Below are 15,735 nucleotides of genomic sequence, written 5' to 3'. Positions count from 1 at the left end.
GTAGGTTCATCAAGAACCCTAGGTACCAAGAGCCAATAAATGTGCTGCACCTTGTAATGCATTTTCATTCTATACCGGGTATACAGCAATTTATTTGCTGAAATATAAAGAGTGAAAAATAGGTATCAAGAAAACCTTTGTATTTCCAAAATGGGCACAGTGCCCATACTAGCATGTGAATTACAGGGCATTTCTCAAAAGACGTCTTCTTTACACAGTGTCTTACATTTAAAAGGAAAAAATTTAGATAAAGACAAGGGGAAATAACACTTGTTTTGTTATTCTGTGTTCCCCCAAGTCTCCTGATAAAAATAGTACCTCACTTGCGTGGGTAGGCCTAATGCTCGCGACAGGAAACGCAACATGGACACATCACATTTTTACATTGAAATCTGACGTGTTTTTTGCAAAGTGCCTACCTGTAGATTTTGGCCTGTAGCTCAGCCGGCACCTAGGGAAACCTACCAAACCTGTGCATTTTTTAAAACTAGACACCTAGTGAAATCCAGGATAGGGTGACTTGTGAGGCTTTCACCAGGTTCTGTTACCCAGAATCCTTTGCAAACCTCAAAATCTCCATAAAAAAACACTTTTCCTCACATTTTGGTGACAGAAAGTTCTGGAATCTGAGAGGAGCCACAAATTCCCTACCACCCAGCGTTCCCCCAGGTCTCCTGATAGAAATGGTACCTCACTTGCTTGGGTAGGCTTAGCACCCTTGACAGGAAATGCCCCAAACCACAACATGGACACATCACATTTTCCCAAAGAAAACAGAGCTGTTTTTTGCAAAGTGCCAAGCTGTGGATTTTGGCCTCTAGCTCAGCCGGCACCTAGGGCAACCTACAAAACCTGCGCATTTTTGAAAACTAGACACCTAGGGGAATCCAAGATGGGGTTACTGGTGGGGCTCTCACGAGGTTCTGTTACCCAGAATCCTTTGTAAAACTCAAAATGTGGCCAAAAAAACACTTGTCCCTCACATTTCAGTGACAGAAAGTTCTGAACTCTGAAAGAAGCCACAAATTTCCTTCCACCCAGCGTTCCCGCAAGTCTCCAGATAAAAATGGTACCTCACTTGTGTGGGTAGGCCTAGTGCCCGCGAAAGGAAATGCCCTAAAACACTATGTGGACACATCAAAATGATCAAATACTAAACTACCTGTTTTTGCGGGGGCCTGTGTTTTTGGTCCTGGGCTCAGCAGCCATATAGGGAAACCTACCAAACCCAAACATTTCTGAAAACTAGACACAAGAGGAAATCCAGGGTGGTGTGATTTGCGTGGATCCCCCAATGTTTTCTTACCCAGAATCCTCAGCAAACCTCAAATGTAACTAAAAAATGAATTTTTTCTCTCATTTCTGTGTGGGATCACCGCACCAGTACAAATTTCCTACCACCCAACGTTCCCCTCAGTCTTCCGGTAAAAATGATACCTCACTTGTGTAGGTGGGCCAAGTGCGTATGACAGGGAAGAGCCAAAAACATGTTGAAATTGAGGGGGGAACCAAAGCAGGTCCAAAAGGGCAGTTTGAAAAAAACTTTTTAGGCTGACAAGTAGGGCAGAATTTTTATCGGTATAGATGAGACAATGCTGGGTGGTAGGAATTTTGTGGATTCCTGCAGATTCCGGAAGGTTCCATCACAAAAAATTGGAAAAAATGTGTGATTTCCAGCAAAGTTGGTGGTTTGCAGGGCATTGTGGGTAAGAAAATGGTGCTGGGTGCATGTGAAGCACACCACCCTGGACTCACCCAGATGTTTAGTTTTCAGATGTGTCTAGGTCTTGTGGATTTTTCTACATGGCAGCGTCCTAAAGTCCAAAAAGTGCAGCCCTCATCATTCCAAGAGGGACGATTTTGAGAGTTAGCCACGCTCTCATGGCCCAAATGTGAAACCAAAACCCCAAATAATCAAATGTCCTCTTGCTTGCTGTGAGATAAGATGTTTTAGTGTGCAGGGGGAGAGCTGAAAGACCGTTACCCCTTCAGTTGGGGTGGGGGCATAACCATGCCCATACTGGTTGGTAGCCACCACCACACTATTTCTTTTTTTTTCTTTTTTATTCCCTGGCATCTAGTAGACTTTCTGCGTCCCCCCCCCCCAAGGTGTGGATCAGCGGTAATTGCCCCATCTGCCCACTAGTGGGCAGAACAACTTTGGCCCCATTTATTTGGAGTGGGGGTATGGCCATACCCCCACTCTCTTATTTTGAAAAAAAATCTTCCCTGGTCTCTGGTGGGCTTTCTGCCCCCCTTGGGGGCAGATGGGCCTTTCAGAAATAGGCCGATCTGCCACCCAAGGGGGGAAGATATGGCCAACAGTAATGTGGCCTCATGAGGAGCGACCCTTGCCCAAGTGGCTGCCTGCCAAACAAAACACACACGTACACACACACCAAACCCTAGTGCCTAAGTGGTTTCTGCTAATAGAAATAGGCCAATCTGCCCCCAAGGGGGGCAGAAATGGCCTACAAACAATATCTACCTCTCCCCCCACCCCCCGGGGAGCGACCCTTGCCTAAGGGGTTGTTCCCTTTATCAATATAAATAAAAAATAAAAAATCCCTGGTGTCTAGTGGCTTCTGCCAACCCCCCCACCCCCTGGGGGCAGATCGGCCTAATTAATATAGGCCGATCGGCCCCCGGGGGGCAGAAATGGCCTTAAATAAAATGCCCCCTTGGGGAGCGGCCTTTGCCCAAGGGGCCGCTCCCCTTATGACAATTTCAAAACACACAAAAAAATTCCCTGGTGTCTAGTGGCTTCCTGCAGCACGATCGCTAAGCGATTCCCCTTCCAGCCTGCCCTGGGAAGGGGGTCGGGGAGAGGCCATCGGGGGGGGAGTACCAGCGCTTCTACTGAGAGCCTATACCAGGATGTAATGGTTACGTCCGTGGCGCCTCAGCGCCACGCCACCGGACGTAACCATTACGTCCTTGCCAGGAAAAGGGTTAAAGGAAGAAGGAGAGACAGAAGAACAAGGGCTAATTTGGAAAAATTAAGACGATTACAATTGAAGTTTTTTAATGGAAAATTCAGGATAATACATGTGGACCCTTTAAGGTAGCGCTGGGAATAATGACCATTTCAGAGAAGAAAGAGTACTAAAAGAAACAAAGCATTGGCAAATCTAATTGATCGTGCTTATGCAAGAGCTATTGGATTTGCCAATTTTTTTTAACCATGTTCTTCACCAGCGTGGCTGCCGTTCAGTATGGCTAAAAGTTAGTGACATAGAGGATAGTGGCATGTATTAAAGTGGCATAGTATGAAGGTGTGTAGAGTGGCATACACTGGAGTGGCATATAGTTTAGTGGACTGGCGTAGAGTGAATTGGTGTAGAATTTTGCAGATTATAGTAGTGTAGAGTGCAGTGGCATTGAGTGCAGTGGCACTGAATTCAACAGCGTACAATAAAGCATTGTAGAATGCAATGGCATAGTTTAGAGTGGTGTATCGCAGAGTGGAGTGGCTCGCAGTAGAGTGGTGTAGTTCAGAGTTGTGAGAGTGCGGTGGCATAGAGTAGAGTGGTGCAGAGTGGCATACAGTTGAGTGATGCAGAGGACAGTGGCACAGAGTAGAGTTGAATGGCATAGAGTGCATCGGCAGTAGCGTAGTGTTCAGGGCAGAGTTGAGTGGCATGGAGTGCAGTGGCAAAGAGTGGTGCAGAACAGAGTATCATCAAGTGGTACAGAGTAGAGTATAGTGCCATAGAGTGCAGTGGCATAGAGTGGAGTAGTGCAAGTAGAGTGGTGAAGAGTTCAGTGGCGGAGAGTGCAGTGTTGCAGACTAGAGTGTCAGAGTGCAGTGGCATACAGAGGAGTGGAGTGGTATAGAGAGCAGTGGCATAGAGTGCAGTGAGGCAGAGCAGAGTGCAGTGGCATAGTGTGCATTGATGTAGAGCACAGTGATTAGAGTAGTGTAGAGCGCAGTAGCATAGAGTGGAGTGGCACAGAGTGGGGTATAGTGGCTTTGGGTGCAGTGAGGTAGAGTAGATTGTTTCGGAATACAGTGAAGTGTCATAGAGTTTAGTGGTGCACGGTAAAGTGCAGTTGCATAGAGTAGCATAGAGTGTAGTGGCATAGAGTAAAGTGGTGTAGAGTAGGGTAAAGTGGTGTACAGTAGAGTGGTGAAGAGTGCATTGGCATAGAGTGGTACAGGATAGAGTAAAGGGGCATAGCATGAAGTGGCATAGAGTGGAGTGGTGCAGTGTCAGTCAGTCAGTCATAAAACTTTCTTCGATTTTTCCAAGAAAACCTTACAAGTATGCAATGCTTTAAGAACACAAATATATTGAGTTTATAGTTTAAAATGTATTCATGATAAAAACATAAAAATAATCAAGTGCTTCAGAAGGTCATAATGTCACAGCAACCTTGAATAAAGTGCGTTAGTGCAAAAATAAACGATTGTACAATACACCAAACAGAATTAATGCCACTTATTTGAGAAAAATGCAAGGACTAAAATTTTGCATTAAGCACACCAGCCAGAACCTTGATACATAATAACGCAGGTCGGGTGTAGCTAAAAGCTGCACTTATAAAAATGCCGGTCTAATCTGTCTTCTGTTAATGGGCAACTAAAAGGGTCTTATATTGCTAGAGCGAAGGGCAGTGAATCTGGGGCAAATAAACACTGTGTGCATGGTATCAAACATTGAGACGTCATCACAAGTACAGAGAGGCAAATTAGACGTTTGGTGTTAAATCCCGTTCTGGAACAAAAACTGATGAAAAGTGCTCACTCTGAAATAGGTTAAACGATGGCGGTGATGACTGGGCAGACCCAGAAGGAGGTAAGGCTTGATCCTACTCACGGCTTTAACCATAATGTAAGTAGGCATTGGCTGCTTGGATAAGGTGACTGACTCATGTTTAGCCACCACCCTCTGGGAAAACGCCTACTCAATCCAGGCAATATCTTTTTTCCCCGATGCCCTCTGTTTCAGAGAATAAGCTGAGCCTCCCTAGATCTTTAAAGGAGGATTTTATATAGTGAAACCAGGATATGTAAAGTGCATTATGCAAGGATAAACAGTCCCGTAGAATTAATCTGTGTAAATCTAGCTCCTCCTTGTACCAAATTGAACACCAAAGTAAAAGCAGACGCAATTGGATAAAATCCACAATAAAATTCATGCCCAGTTCTTCATGTATGATTTCTGATGGAACGCTTTGACCCACTGACAACAGACCCCTCAAAAACGTGTTTTCTGTTACCTGAATGCTAGCCACAGGAGCATAACCCAGATCTCACTCCCAAATGTTGGGATTGACCTTATAAACATCCAACATAAATTTTAGAGGCCTCCACCCAGATGGCTAGCAAAGTCGTTCAAGCCAGAAATAGCCCTCTTTAAGCCCCCTCTTTTTCTTGATCAGTGGTTGCAAACTAACACTGGAGCTTAATTAAATCCCCAAGTATGAAAAATGTTCCACCCTACTTAAAGTACGACCCTGGACTACAAAACTGGTAGTTTTGGCTTACGGCCGACCACCTTAAGATGTGACTTTTTAAAATTAGTGGATAGATCCATATCATCCAGAAAGGCAATGAATACATCTAAAAGCTGATAAAGTCTTCTGGCTGTGTGGGCAATTAATACTGCATTGTCAGCATATAGGAGCACAGGTATAGGTCTACCAACTCTTTTGGGGACATCAATGTCGCAGTTAGACAGCACCCCTTCCAGACGGTTAATGTACGTCATAAAGAAGGGGCGAGGATACAGCCCTGTTGCACACCTCTTTTTAAATTAAAGGACTGGGTGCATTCTCCATCAGTCCCATATCTGACCATACCTGATAAATTGGTATGAAAATCTCTCAAAAAAGTGACCAAAAACTCATTGACCCCCCAGGGACCCCAGCATGTCTCTATTAACCTTGTCAAAGGCTGAACTAAGGTCCATGAAGGCCAAGTGAACCAAGCCCCTTCTAGCCTTTGTGTATTTGGAGATCAGGAGGTACAAATTTAAGTTCTGCTGCACCGTTCCACTGCCGGGCCTGAACCCATATTGTACCTTGAATAAAATATTATTCTCGTTGGCTCTGGTAGTCAGTCTCCCCAGGATGACTCTCCCTATGATTTTAACCTCTCCGTCCACAAGAGAGATTGCCCTATACCAGGAAGGGTCACTTCTGTCTTATTTTCTGAACACAGTGACTGGCGCCAGGTTTCTGGCAGAAGGCCACAGATAGCTCCATTAACATGCTGGGTAATGACTGGGGCCAACAATTCCACTAAATACTTCATCAAATAACCCTGGACCCCATTAGCCCCTGGGGCCTTACCCAGAGGTAAGGAGAGGATTCCATCTTTAAATGCTTCCCAGCTGATAGAGAACCTATCAGTTCATAAAGCAGCCTGGATCAGAGGCTAAGGATACTCGTGATCATAGAGGGCTGAGAAATTGACTCACCCATGCCTGAGCAGAGACAGTAGCAGAAAGCTGATAATCCTTACAAAAGGTTGGTTCAGATTCCTCCAGAACAGGGTGCTGTCCTTCACATTACATGCCTTCACTAGGTCCTCCCAGAAGTCATTCTTTAACTGTAGCTTCCTGTCCCTGAGTGCAACACTGTAAGTGTGCCTATACCTTCTAAACTCCTCCTTATCTCGTGGAGTTGTTGTCGGAGTCATCAGAAGCTCTTTCCTAGTCTTAGTGCTTCAAACCATCTGCAGAGCATTGGAGTGCCAGTTTCCCCTGGCTTAGTAAGGGCTGAATTAATGTATTTACAGATTATGTCAAAAGCCTTAAGGATACTGTCATCCAGAGCCTCCTCATCTAAACATATGCTAAATTCTGCTTGGCAAGCTTGAATCATATCGGCATTAAGGGGGTCATTCTAACCCTGGCGGTCCAAGACCGCCAGGGCTAAAATGACGGGGGCACCGCCAACAGGCTGGCGGTGCCCCGCTGGGCATTCTGACCGCGGCGGTTTGACCGCGGTCAGAAGTGGAAAACCGGCGGTCTCCCGCCGGTTTTCCGCTGCCTATTTGAATCCCCCATGGCGGCGCAGCTCGCTGCGCCGCCATGGGGGATTCTGACAGCCCATACCGCCATCCTGTTCCTGGCGGTTCGCCCGCCAGGAACAGGATGGCGGTATGGCTTGTCGTGGGGCCCCTGGGGGCCCCTGCAGTGCCCATGCCAATGGCATGGGCACTGCAGGGGCCCCCGTAAGAGGGCCCCACAAAGAATTTCACTGTCTGCATTGCAGACAGTGAAATTCGTGACGGGTGCCACTGCACCCGTCGCACCTTCCCACTCCACCGGCTCCATTCGGAGCTGGCGTCCTCGTGGGAAGGTAGTTTTGCACTGGGCTGGCGGGCGGCCTTTTGTCGGTCGCCCGCCAGCCCAGTGCAAAACCCAGAATACCCTCAGCGGTCTTCCGACCGCGGAGCGGTATTTTGGAGGGGGAAGCCCGCCAGACTTAGAATCACCCCCTAAATGTCTCTGAGATAACTTTTCCAATTTAATTCTACTCCCTTTATCTTTGGTAGTGGCAATTGCCTTATAGAGGACACAGTTGACTGCCTGTTTTTTCTCCCACACATAGGTGCAACGATGTAGAGTGGTGCAAAGTAAAGTGTAGTGTTGTGAAGGAGAGTAGGGTGGAGTGGCATAGAGTTGAGTAGTCATGGTGTGGTAGCATACTGCCATTACAGACAACACATTTTCGATTGAAATGACCATTACACTTCTACAGACATACAATTTTACTAATAAAACTATTCAGTGCAGAAACAAAAATGGGTGGAAATCGCATCACCTAGTTTAATGATTTGTTTTGATCATATGTAAGTATTTGTTTCCTACACACTTCATAAATAACAAAAAATTTGCTTCATTTGTGCATTTGTAATTCTGATATATTCTAAAATACTTACACAGTTAATTTAACTGTTGTGTGCTTGAAAAAAATGATTCCCTAACCCAGTATCCACCATGATTGTCACATAAATTCTCTCACTTTGAAGTCAGAAAAATAAAAATAAACAAGCTTCCTTGGAAGACAGCGCCTGACATTTGCCCTCTGTCTTTGAATGCACAGCAAATGTGAGGAGATAAGAGCAAGATTTAAAGGCCTGTTAACAGAAAGGGACATTATGGAAGAATACAGAAAACATGGTTTAGGCAATGGGAGGGACAAACTGAACCTGAAGAGCCTAAAGCAAACAAAAGGCAGCAAATGGAAAGCCAGAAAGTGTGTGTTACAAACCACAAAACCAATGGTAATCAACGAGCATATTGCCGTCCTGGGTCAACTTTTTGAAAGTCCCCAAGATGTCTTTCAGAAACTAGGTCTCACCTGTACAAGACCTATTACCTTTGGCAATGTGTTTTGCCATGTTGTACACCAATGTGGCTGCTGTCCAGCATGGCTAAAATGTCAGAGTGGAGTGGGGGAGTAGAGTGTCATAGAGTAGATTTGCTGGAGTGCCGTAGAGTGGATTAGGGGGAGTACAATGTCGTAGAGTTGAGTAGAATTCAGTGGTTCATTGCAGAAAGTGTTGTGGAGTGGCATGGAATAGGGTGGGGTGGGTTGGAGTGGATTGAGGTACTGGGTAGATCAGATTGGAGTAGTGTGGGGTGGATTGGATGGGGTAGAGTGGATGGATTGAGTGGTGTGGATTGGATTGGAGTGAGGTGGATTGAAATGGGTGAGGTGGATTAGACTGAGGTGGATTCAGGTATGGTGGATTAGATTGGATTGGGATGGGTGGTTTGAATTGGAGTGATTGGGGTGAACTGGATTAGAGTGAGGTGTGGTGGATTAGATTGTCCTTGAGTGAGGTAGATTGAACTGGAGTGGGTTGGATTAGATTGGGGTGGATTGGTTTGGAGTGGGGTGGATTGCAGTGGAGTAGGCTGGATGGATTGGATTGAAGTGCAGTGAATTGAACTGGGATGGGGCGGATTGGATTGGGGAAGAATCGGGTGGATTAGAGTAGAGTGGGGTGGATTGAAAAGGAGTAGATTGGATTGGGGTGGTGTGGGGTGAACTGGACTGGAGTGGGTGGACTAGAGTGGGGTGGAATGGATTGGGGTGGTGTGGGGTGGATTGGATTGAATGGGGTGGATTGGATTGAATGGCGTGGATTAGGGTGGGGTGGATTTCGGCAGGGCGGATTAGATTGAGTGCAGTGGATTCAATTGTGTGTGATGGATTGAACTGGGGTAGATTGGATAGGGGTGGGTGGATTGAATTGGGGTGAGGTGGTGTGGATTGGGGTGGGTGGGTTGGAATGAAGTGGAGTGAATTGGAGTGGATTGGATTAGGGTAGATTGGGTTGGATTGGATTTCAAGTGGGTGGATTGGAGTGGGGTAGATTGGATTGGTGTGGGGTGGATTAATTGAAGAGGAGTGGACTTTATTGGCGTGGGGTGGATTAATGTGGACTGGATTGTACTTCAGTGGGGTGGGATAAAATGGAATGTATTAAAATGGGATGGATTGGGGTGATGTGGGTAGAATAGATTGGGGTGAGGTGGACTGGTAGCAGTGGACTTAATTGGAGCGGGTGGATTGGAGTAGTTGGATTGGATTAGAGTGGTGTGGTTTTATTAGGGTATGGTGGGTTGGATTGAAATGGGATAGATCAGACTTGAGTAGGGTGGACTGGAGTGGATTGGATTGGATTAGAGTGCGGTGGGTGTATTGGATTGGAGTTGGGTAGATTGGACTGGGCTGAGATGGGGTGGATTGGATTGGTGTGGGTTAGACTGGATTGTAGTGCGGTGGATTATGGTGGATTGACGTGGGGAGAATTGAGGTGGGGTGGATTAGATTGGAGTGGGACAGATTGTTTTGGATTGGAGTGAGTTATTTGGGGTTGGAGTGGTCAGGTTGGAGTGGGGCAGATTGTTTTGGATTAAAGTGGAGCAGACTAGTTTGGGGCAGATCGTATTAGGGTGGACTGGAGAGGGGTGGATTGGGTTGGTGTAGGGTGGATTGTACTGAATTGGTGTGGGGTGGATTGGAGTGGGGTGAATTGGGATGGGGTGGGATGGAGAGGAGTGGGGTTGAGGTGAATTGCATTTGAGTGGGACATATTGTTTTGGACTGGAGTGGGGCAGACTGGAGTGGGCAGATTGGAGTGGAGCAGATTGATATAGATTAAAGTAGGGCAGATTGGAGTGAGGTGAATTGGAGTTGGGTTGATTGTTTTCAATTGGAGTGGGGCAGATTGTTTTGGATTGGAGTGCAGCAGATTGCAGTGGGGCAGATTGTTTTGGATTGGTCAGATTTGTGTGGGGCAGATTGTTTTGGATTAGAGTGGGGCAGATTGGAGTGGGTAGATGGGAGTGGGCATATTGTTTTGGATTTGAGTGGGGCAAGTTGTTTTGGATTGTAGTGGGACTGATTGTAGTGGGGCAGATTGCCTTGGATTGGAGTGGGGCAGATTGTTTTGGAGTGGTGTAGATTGTTTTGGATTTGAGTGGGTTGAACCAGAGTGGGACAGATTAGATTGTGGTGGGTTGGGAGGATTGGAGTGGGGTGGGTTTGAGTGAATTGGATTGTGGTGTGGATTGGTGTGGGGTGAGGTGGGGAGGATTGGGTAGATTGTAGTGGGGCAGATTGTAGTGGGGGTGGATAGGGGTATATGGTACAATTGTGGTAAAGCATCATTTCAGAAATTACACATAATGAAAAAACAATGTTGCTTTGCAATATTTAGAACAAGATAATCCTCACCTTATGAGAACAGTGCCCACACGCAAAAAAAAAGAAAACGTGTGTAAAGTGAGAAAAGAGCACTTGGCAAAATGAAAGAAAGTTAGCTATCAAAAATAAAACTCTGCAATTTTGTTTGTCCTACTGGGCACGTTTTTGACAGTCATATGCCTTCTGTATTTAGGGCACTTGAAGTTAAAAAGAACAAAATAGTACCTTAATCATGTGGAGCAGTAAACGGGCACTTATTAAGTGGAATAAATCAGTGCTTGGTCCCTGCTCCACACAGAGGAACAGAAGTTATGCCAGCCTGCAGTGACAAATTCCGAGGCTGTAGAGCAGAGTGCCACGCAAGCCACCAAATGCTAAGCAGCAGGCTGGCTCCAAGTCCTTTACTGTACACAACAGTCTTGCAAGCGAGACTCATGCGCTAGTGCATACACTCATAGGCTTGATCCTAAAAAAGTAGTACACTGGCTGCATGCAGTGGAAGTACACAGCTCATCTAATCAAAAACACTGTGAAACAGCTATGCTCCAGGTGAGGCACAAACGTGAGAAGAGGAGATGAAACCATTGAATAAGAAGCAAATGAAACTGGTTTGATGCAAAACCCGATCAGTGATGAGTAATGGATTGATCCAAAGCCTACTCAGATATTGGTAATGTACAAAATAGGTATTTTGACCACAGACAGAAGTAGCCTAGGTAAGACCTCAAAAACATTGAACTAGAAAAATAAGGGAGTGCCTCCTTAAAGAGGGAGGTAACTGAAGAGCAAAGGTTCATCTGGAATAAGGTGATTATACAACAGAGAAGGAGTGAGTGTTGCAAAGAAAGAGTGTGCAAATTAAGGCCGGAGCTTTGCAGGTGTGCAGTGAGCTCAAGTGAGAAGATGTTGGCAAAAGTGATAAACAGGAAAAATATGGTTAAACAGAACAGGCGACACAGGCAGAGAGGCAGGCACGGGTCGGAGATACAGAGAAACCAGCGTATCAAGAAGCGACACAGGCAGACAGGCAGGGAAGGGGCGGGACAGGCAGAGAGATACAGGAAAGATCGGGGTGTCAAGGGGAGAGATAGGCGGAGAGACAGGGAAGAAGAGAGACAAGCAGAAGGATAAAGAAAAGCCTGGGGATTCAATGTGAGAGACAGACGGGGATGACGAGGGTGTCCAGGGGAGTGACAGGAAAGGGGAGATACGGTGGGAGATATAGAGAAACCAGGGGAGTCAAGATGAGAGACATGCAGAGATACAGAGAAACCAGGGTGCCAACCGGTGAGACAGCCGGAGAGAAAAGGAAGGCGAGAGACAGGCAAAGATACAGTGAATACAAATATGTCAAGGAAAGAGACAAGCGGAGAGGCAAGAAAGAGACAGGCAGAGACACAGAGAACATACGATGTAATGGGGAGAGACAGGCAGAGAGACGGGTGGAGGAAACACAGACAGAACATGGTGCAGAGAAGACCATGGTGCCAGGGGAAGAGACAGGCAGAGAGTCAGCGAAGACCAAGATGTCAAGGGGAGAGACAGGCAGAGATGCGGAGAAGACCAGGGTGTCAAGATGAGCAACAGGCAGAGAGAGAGAAGACCGAGGGGTCAAGGGAAGCGACAGGCAGAGAGACAGAGGAGGGGCGCACAAGCTGAGCCATGCAGCGCACAGGACAGAACAACAGCGAGAGCCCACGGAGACCGGAAAGAGAGAGCAACTCCCAGGCAGGCTGAGCACAGGAAGGCAGAGGGCGGAGGGAGAGAAGGAGGGAGGGAGAAGAGAAGCAGGGAGGGCGCCCTCCTCACACTCCGGCGGCTCAGGGAGGGACAGGACTGGCTCTGGCATTCAGCTGCCCCTGGAATTCAGCCCCTGCCCCCCTCACAAGAGACAGATGAATGGCGTCGCTTTCTGCCTGGTTGGAATTCCACCCTATTCAGAGACACAAGTAAGTGAGGGGCAGCCCCCGAGCCCCCTCCCATCCCTCCAGGCCGGCAGCTCCTAAGAGGATTATTGCAGGGGGAGCTGGCAGGGTCCATGCGGGGATCCGAGGCCGGGACCCCCACGGGCTGGCCCTGGCTGCGGTGTCAGGGCCCAAGGCGGCTTAGGTGTATGTGTCCCGGAGAGGGGCCCGGGCCTGCCCTGATGGGATCTGTGAGTATGTGGTGGGCGGGGGCCGACTGTCAACACTGCCCTCTCCCCGGGCGCCCTCCCAGCTGCCCGCTGCTGCTCTGTGCTCTTAGCCCCTTCTCCTTCACCCCTTTTTCTCACTCTGTCTTTTTCCTCTCACCCCAAAGGACTTCCTTTTCTGCCTCCTGCACACCCCTCTCGTACCGTTGTTGCCCCCCGGTTCTCTCCGTCCACCTACTTCACTCTGCCCTCTCTTCTATTCTCCCTTTCCTGAGTTTCTCTCCTATTTTCTGTTTTCTCGCTTCCTTCCTCCCCCAGCTGTCTAATTTTTGGATAACCCACACTCTTGTCCTTGTTGCCCTATTTCTTTTATTTCATGTTCTCATCCCCCTTTACTGCTTCTTCTCCGTTTCCCCCTCTCTCTGTCCCTGTCGTTCTTGCTTCCCCGTCCCTCACTCTAGCTTTCACTTTACTCATTCTCTTCTCAGTTTACTCCATCTCATCCATTTACTCCTCTTTCCTTATCTTTCTTCCCTCCTATCTGTCTTTAGTGCCATCTCTCCCTCTCCTTCCACGCTCTTCCTCGCCTCCCCTCCCACCGCCTCGCACCCTGTTGTTCACTCTCCGCCGGGTGCCCACGGGTACCCGCGGAGCCTGGTGCCTGCTCTGTGCCCGGGTTCGCGAGCCCTGGCGGCCTTGTCATGTTTCATGGACATGTGACAGAACCCTCTGAGAGTTTGGTGTGTGCTTTTATAAATGGTTTCACATCGAGGCGCTAAAGCCTGCATGCTGCACCGTCATTAAAGCGCTCTCGGTTTATAATGAATGCTTTGCGTTGACTCAGCGGGGGGTGAAGCCAGCTCTGTGAGAGGGGTCCGTTCAGAAGTCACCGTGAGGGCGTCTCATTAAAGTCTACATAGACCAGCCCACAGGGTGCACGCCGCGCAGGGCCGGGGGGATCCAGCGCTGATGTGATGCTGTGTTACTGGAGCTGGTGGAACAAGGGTGGTCCAGGAGTGGATATGATGGGACAGTGGTGGAGGTGATTGCACCAAGGTGGTTCAAAGGATGCACGTGGCGTCACGAGGGTGGCACGGCCGGTGTATATACTGTCACGAGGGTGGAGATGCTTCTTGGAAGCTGGTGTGTTGTGGGGGAAGGGGGGCGGAGGGCTGCAACCAGTGGATATGATGAAGGCACTCGGGCGAAGATGATGCCACGTTGATATAATGCCAGGCTGGTGATTCAGAGGGTGGGGGTAATGCCACGAGGATAGTTGAAAGGATAGAAATTGTGTTTTTGAGGGTTGTCCATGGTAGAGGGCACTGCCACGAGGGTGGATGTGACGTCACGGAGTACACGGGGGTCTCAGTGGTTGAAAATAGTGGTCCAGAAAGCAAATATAACGCCAGGCCGACTGAGGTGATGCCACGAGGTAATGATTGTTATAATGCCACGAGGGTGGTTCGAAGGGTAGATGTGTTTTTTGAGGGTGGTGCAGTGGCAGAAGGTGCTGCCACGAGGGTGGATATGACGTCATGGCGGACACGGGGTCTCGGTGGTTGAAATTAGTGGTCCGGAAAGGGGATATGACGCCAGGCCGACAGAGATGATGCCACGGGGTGATGGTTGATGTACTGCCACGAGGGTGGTTCGAAGGGTAGATGTGTTGTTTTTAGGGTGGGTCCATGCAGAAGGTTACTGCCACAAGGGTGGATGTGACGTCATGGCGGACACGGGGGCTCGGTGGCTGAAATTAGTGGTCCGGAGAGTGCATATGAAGACACGCTGGCAGAGGTGATGCCATGGAGAGGGGGCGATGTAATGCCAGGAGAGCGATTCAGAGGGCGCTTGTGAGGCTGGAAATGATGCCAAGGAGGAAGAGTGATGATCCACTGGGTGAAGTGATGCCGCGGAGGGTGTGTGCGACCTTGGGCCGGCTCCAGGCAGCGCCGGTGTGACCCCCACACTGCTCACACGCAGCCAGAGAGGGCTCCATCTGTTTTGCCGCTTTGTCCTTTCGGAAACTGCAGCGGGACCCGAGCAGGGTCACGCTTCCCTTCCAGCCTGCCTGATTCATGGCGGGAAGCGCTGCTGCTGCAGATCCCGGGAATGCGGCGCTCCCTTCACTGCCTCTTTCCTCCTGGGTGCTCGCAGTGGTCCTGCTCATGTAGCACATTGACCTGTTCCCCGTGCTTCCCCAGCATGGCCCCGTGCGTGATCCTGCACGCTGCGGTGGGGCGGTACAGTGGGGTCTGCTCTGTCAGTAGCTCTGCTCCCTGTTCTGTAGTTTGGTACTGTCAGTGGTCCTGCTCTCTATGGTGCTGTTGTTAGACGCTGTCAGTGGTCCTGCACTCCGTGGTACTGTTCTTAGGCGGGGTCAGTGGTCCTGCTCTCTGTGATGCGGTTGCTAGGTACTGTCAGTGGCCCTGATCTCGATGATGCGGTTGCTAGGTACTGTCAGTGGCCCTGCTCTCTGTGATGCTGTTCTTAGACGCTGTCAGTGGCCCTGCTCTCTATGAGGCTGTTGTTAGGTGCGCTCAGTGGCCCTGATCTCTATGATACTGTTGTTAGGTACTGCCAGTGGCCCTGCTTATGATGCTGTTGTTAGGTTCTGTCAGTGGCCTTGCTTCCTGTAATACTGTTGTTAGATGCTATCAGTGGTCCTGCTGTCTCTGATACTATTGTGAGGTACTGTCACTGGTTCTGCCATCTGCTATATCATTGTTAGACGCTGACAGTGGCCCTGCTCTCTTTGATACTGTTGTTAAGTACTGTCAAGTACTCTCTCTATGATAATGTTGTTACGTACTGTCAGTGGTGCTGCTCTCTATGATACTGTTGTTGGATACTTCCAGTGGCCCTGCTCTCTATGATAGTGTTGTTGGATACTGTCAGTGGTGCTGCTCTCTATGATAGTGTTGTTGGAT

At 48.5% G+C, this 15,735-nt stretch overlaps 1 protein-coding gene across 3 annotated transcripts in view; it reads left to right on the top strand.

Moving 5' to 3' along the window:
- Nucleotides 1-15,735, top strand: part of ARHGAP23 (Rho GTPase activating protein 23) — a 448,503-nt gene that overhangs the window by 60,453 nt on the left and 372,315 nt on the right. Inside the window, exon 1 of one of the 3 annotated variants that reach the window (XM_069237493.1) lies at nt 12,473-12,623. The exons of 1 other annotated variant lie outside the window; for it this stretch is intronic. In XM_069237493.1, coding sequence (XP_069093594.1) covers nt 12,570-12,623 — 54 coding nt within the window. In that variant the 5' untranslated portion in view covers nt 12,473-12,569. Of the gene's footprint in view, nt 1-12,472; nt 12,624-12,680; nt 12,830-15,735 lie in introns of those variants that run through there. One more of the 3 variants, XM_069237492.1, reaches the window with a different exon arrangement.

Source organism: Pleurodeles waltl, chromosome 6 (genome assembly GCF_031143425.1).
Source record: "Pleurodeles waltl isolate 20211129_DDA chromosome 6, aPleWal1.hap1.20221129, whole genome shotgun sequence".
NCBI classification, from domain to species: Eukaryota; Metazoa; Chordata; class Amphibia; order Caudata; family Salamandridae; genus Pleurodeles; species Pleurodeles waltl.
The sequence above is the reverse complement of the archived record's forward strand: the minus strand, read 5'-3'. Positions and strand labels throughout refer to the sequence as shown.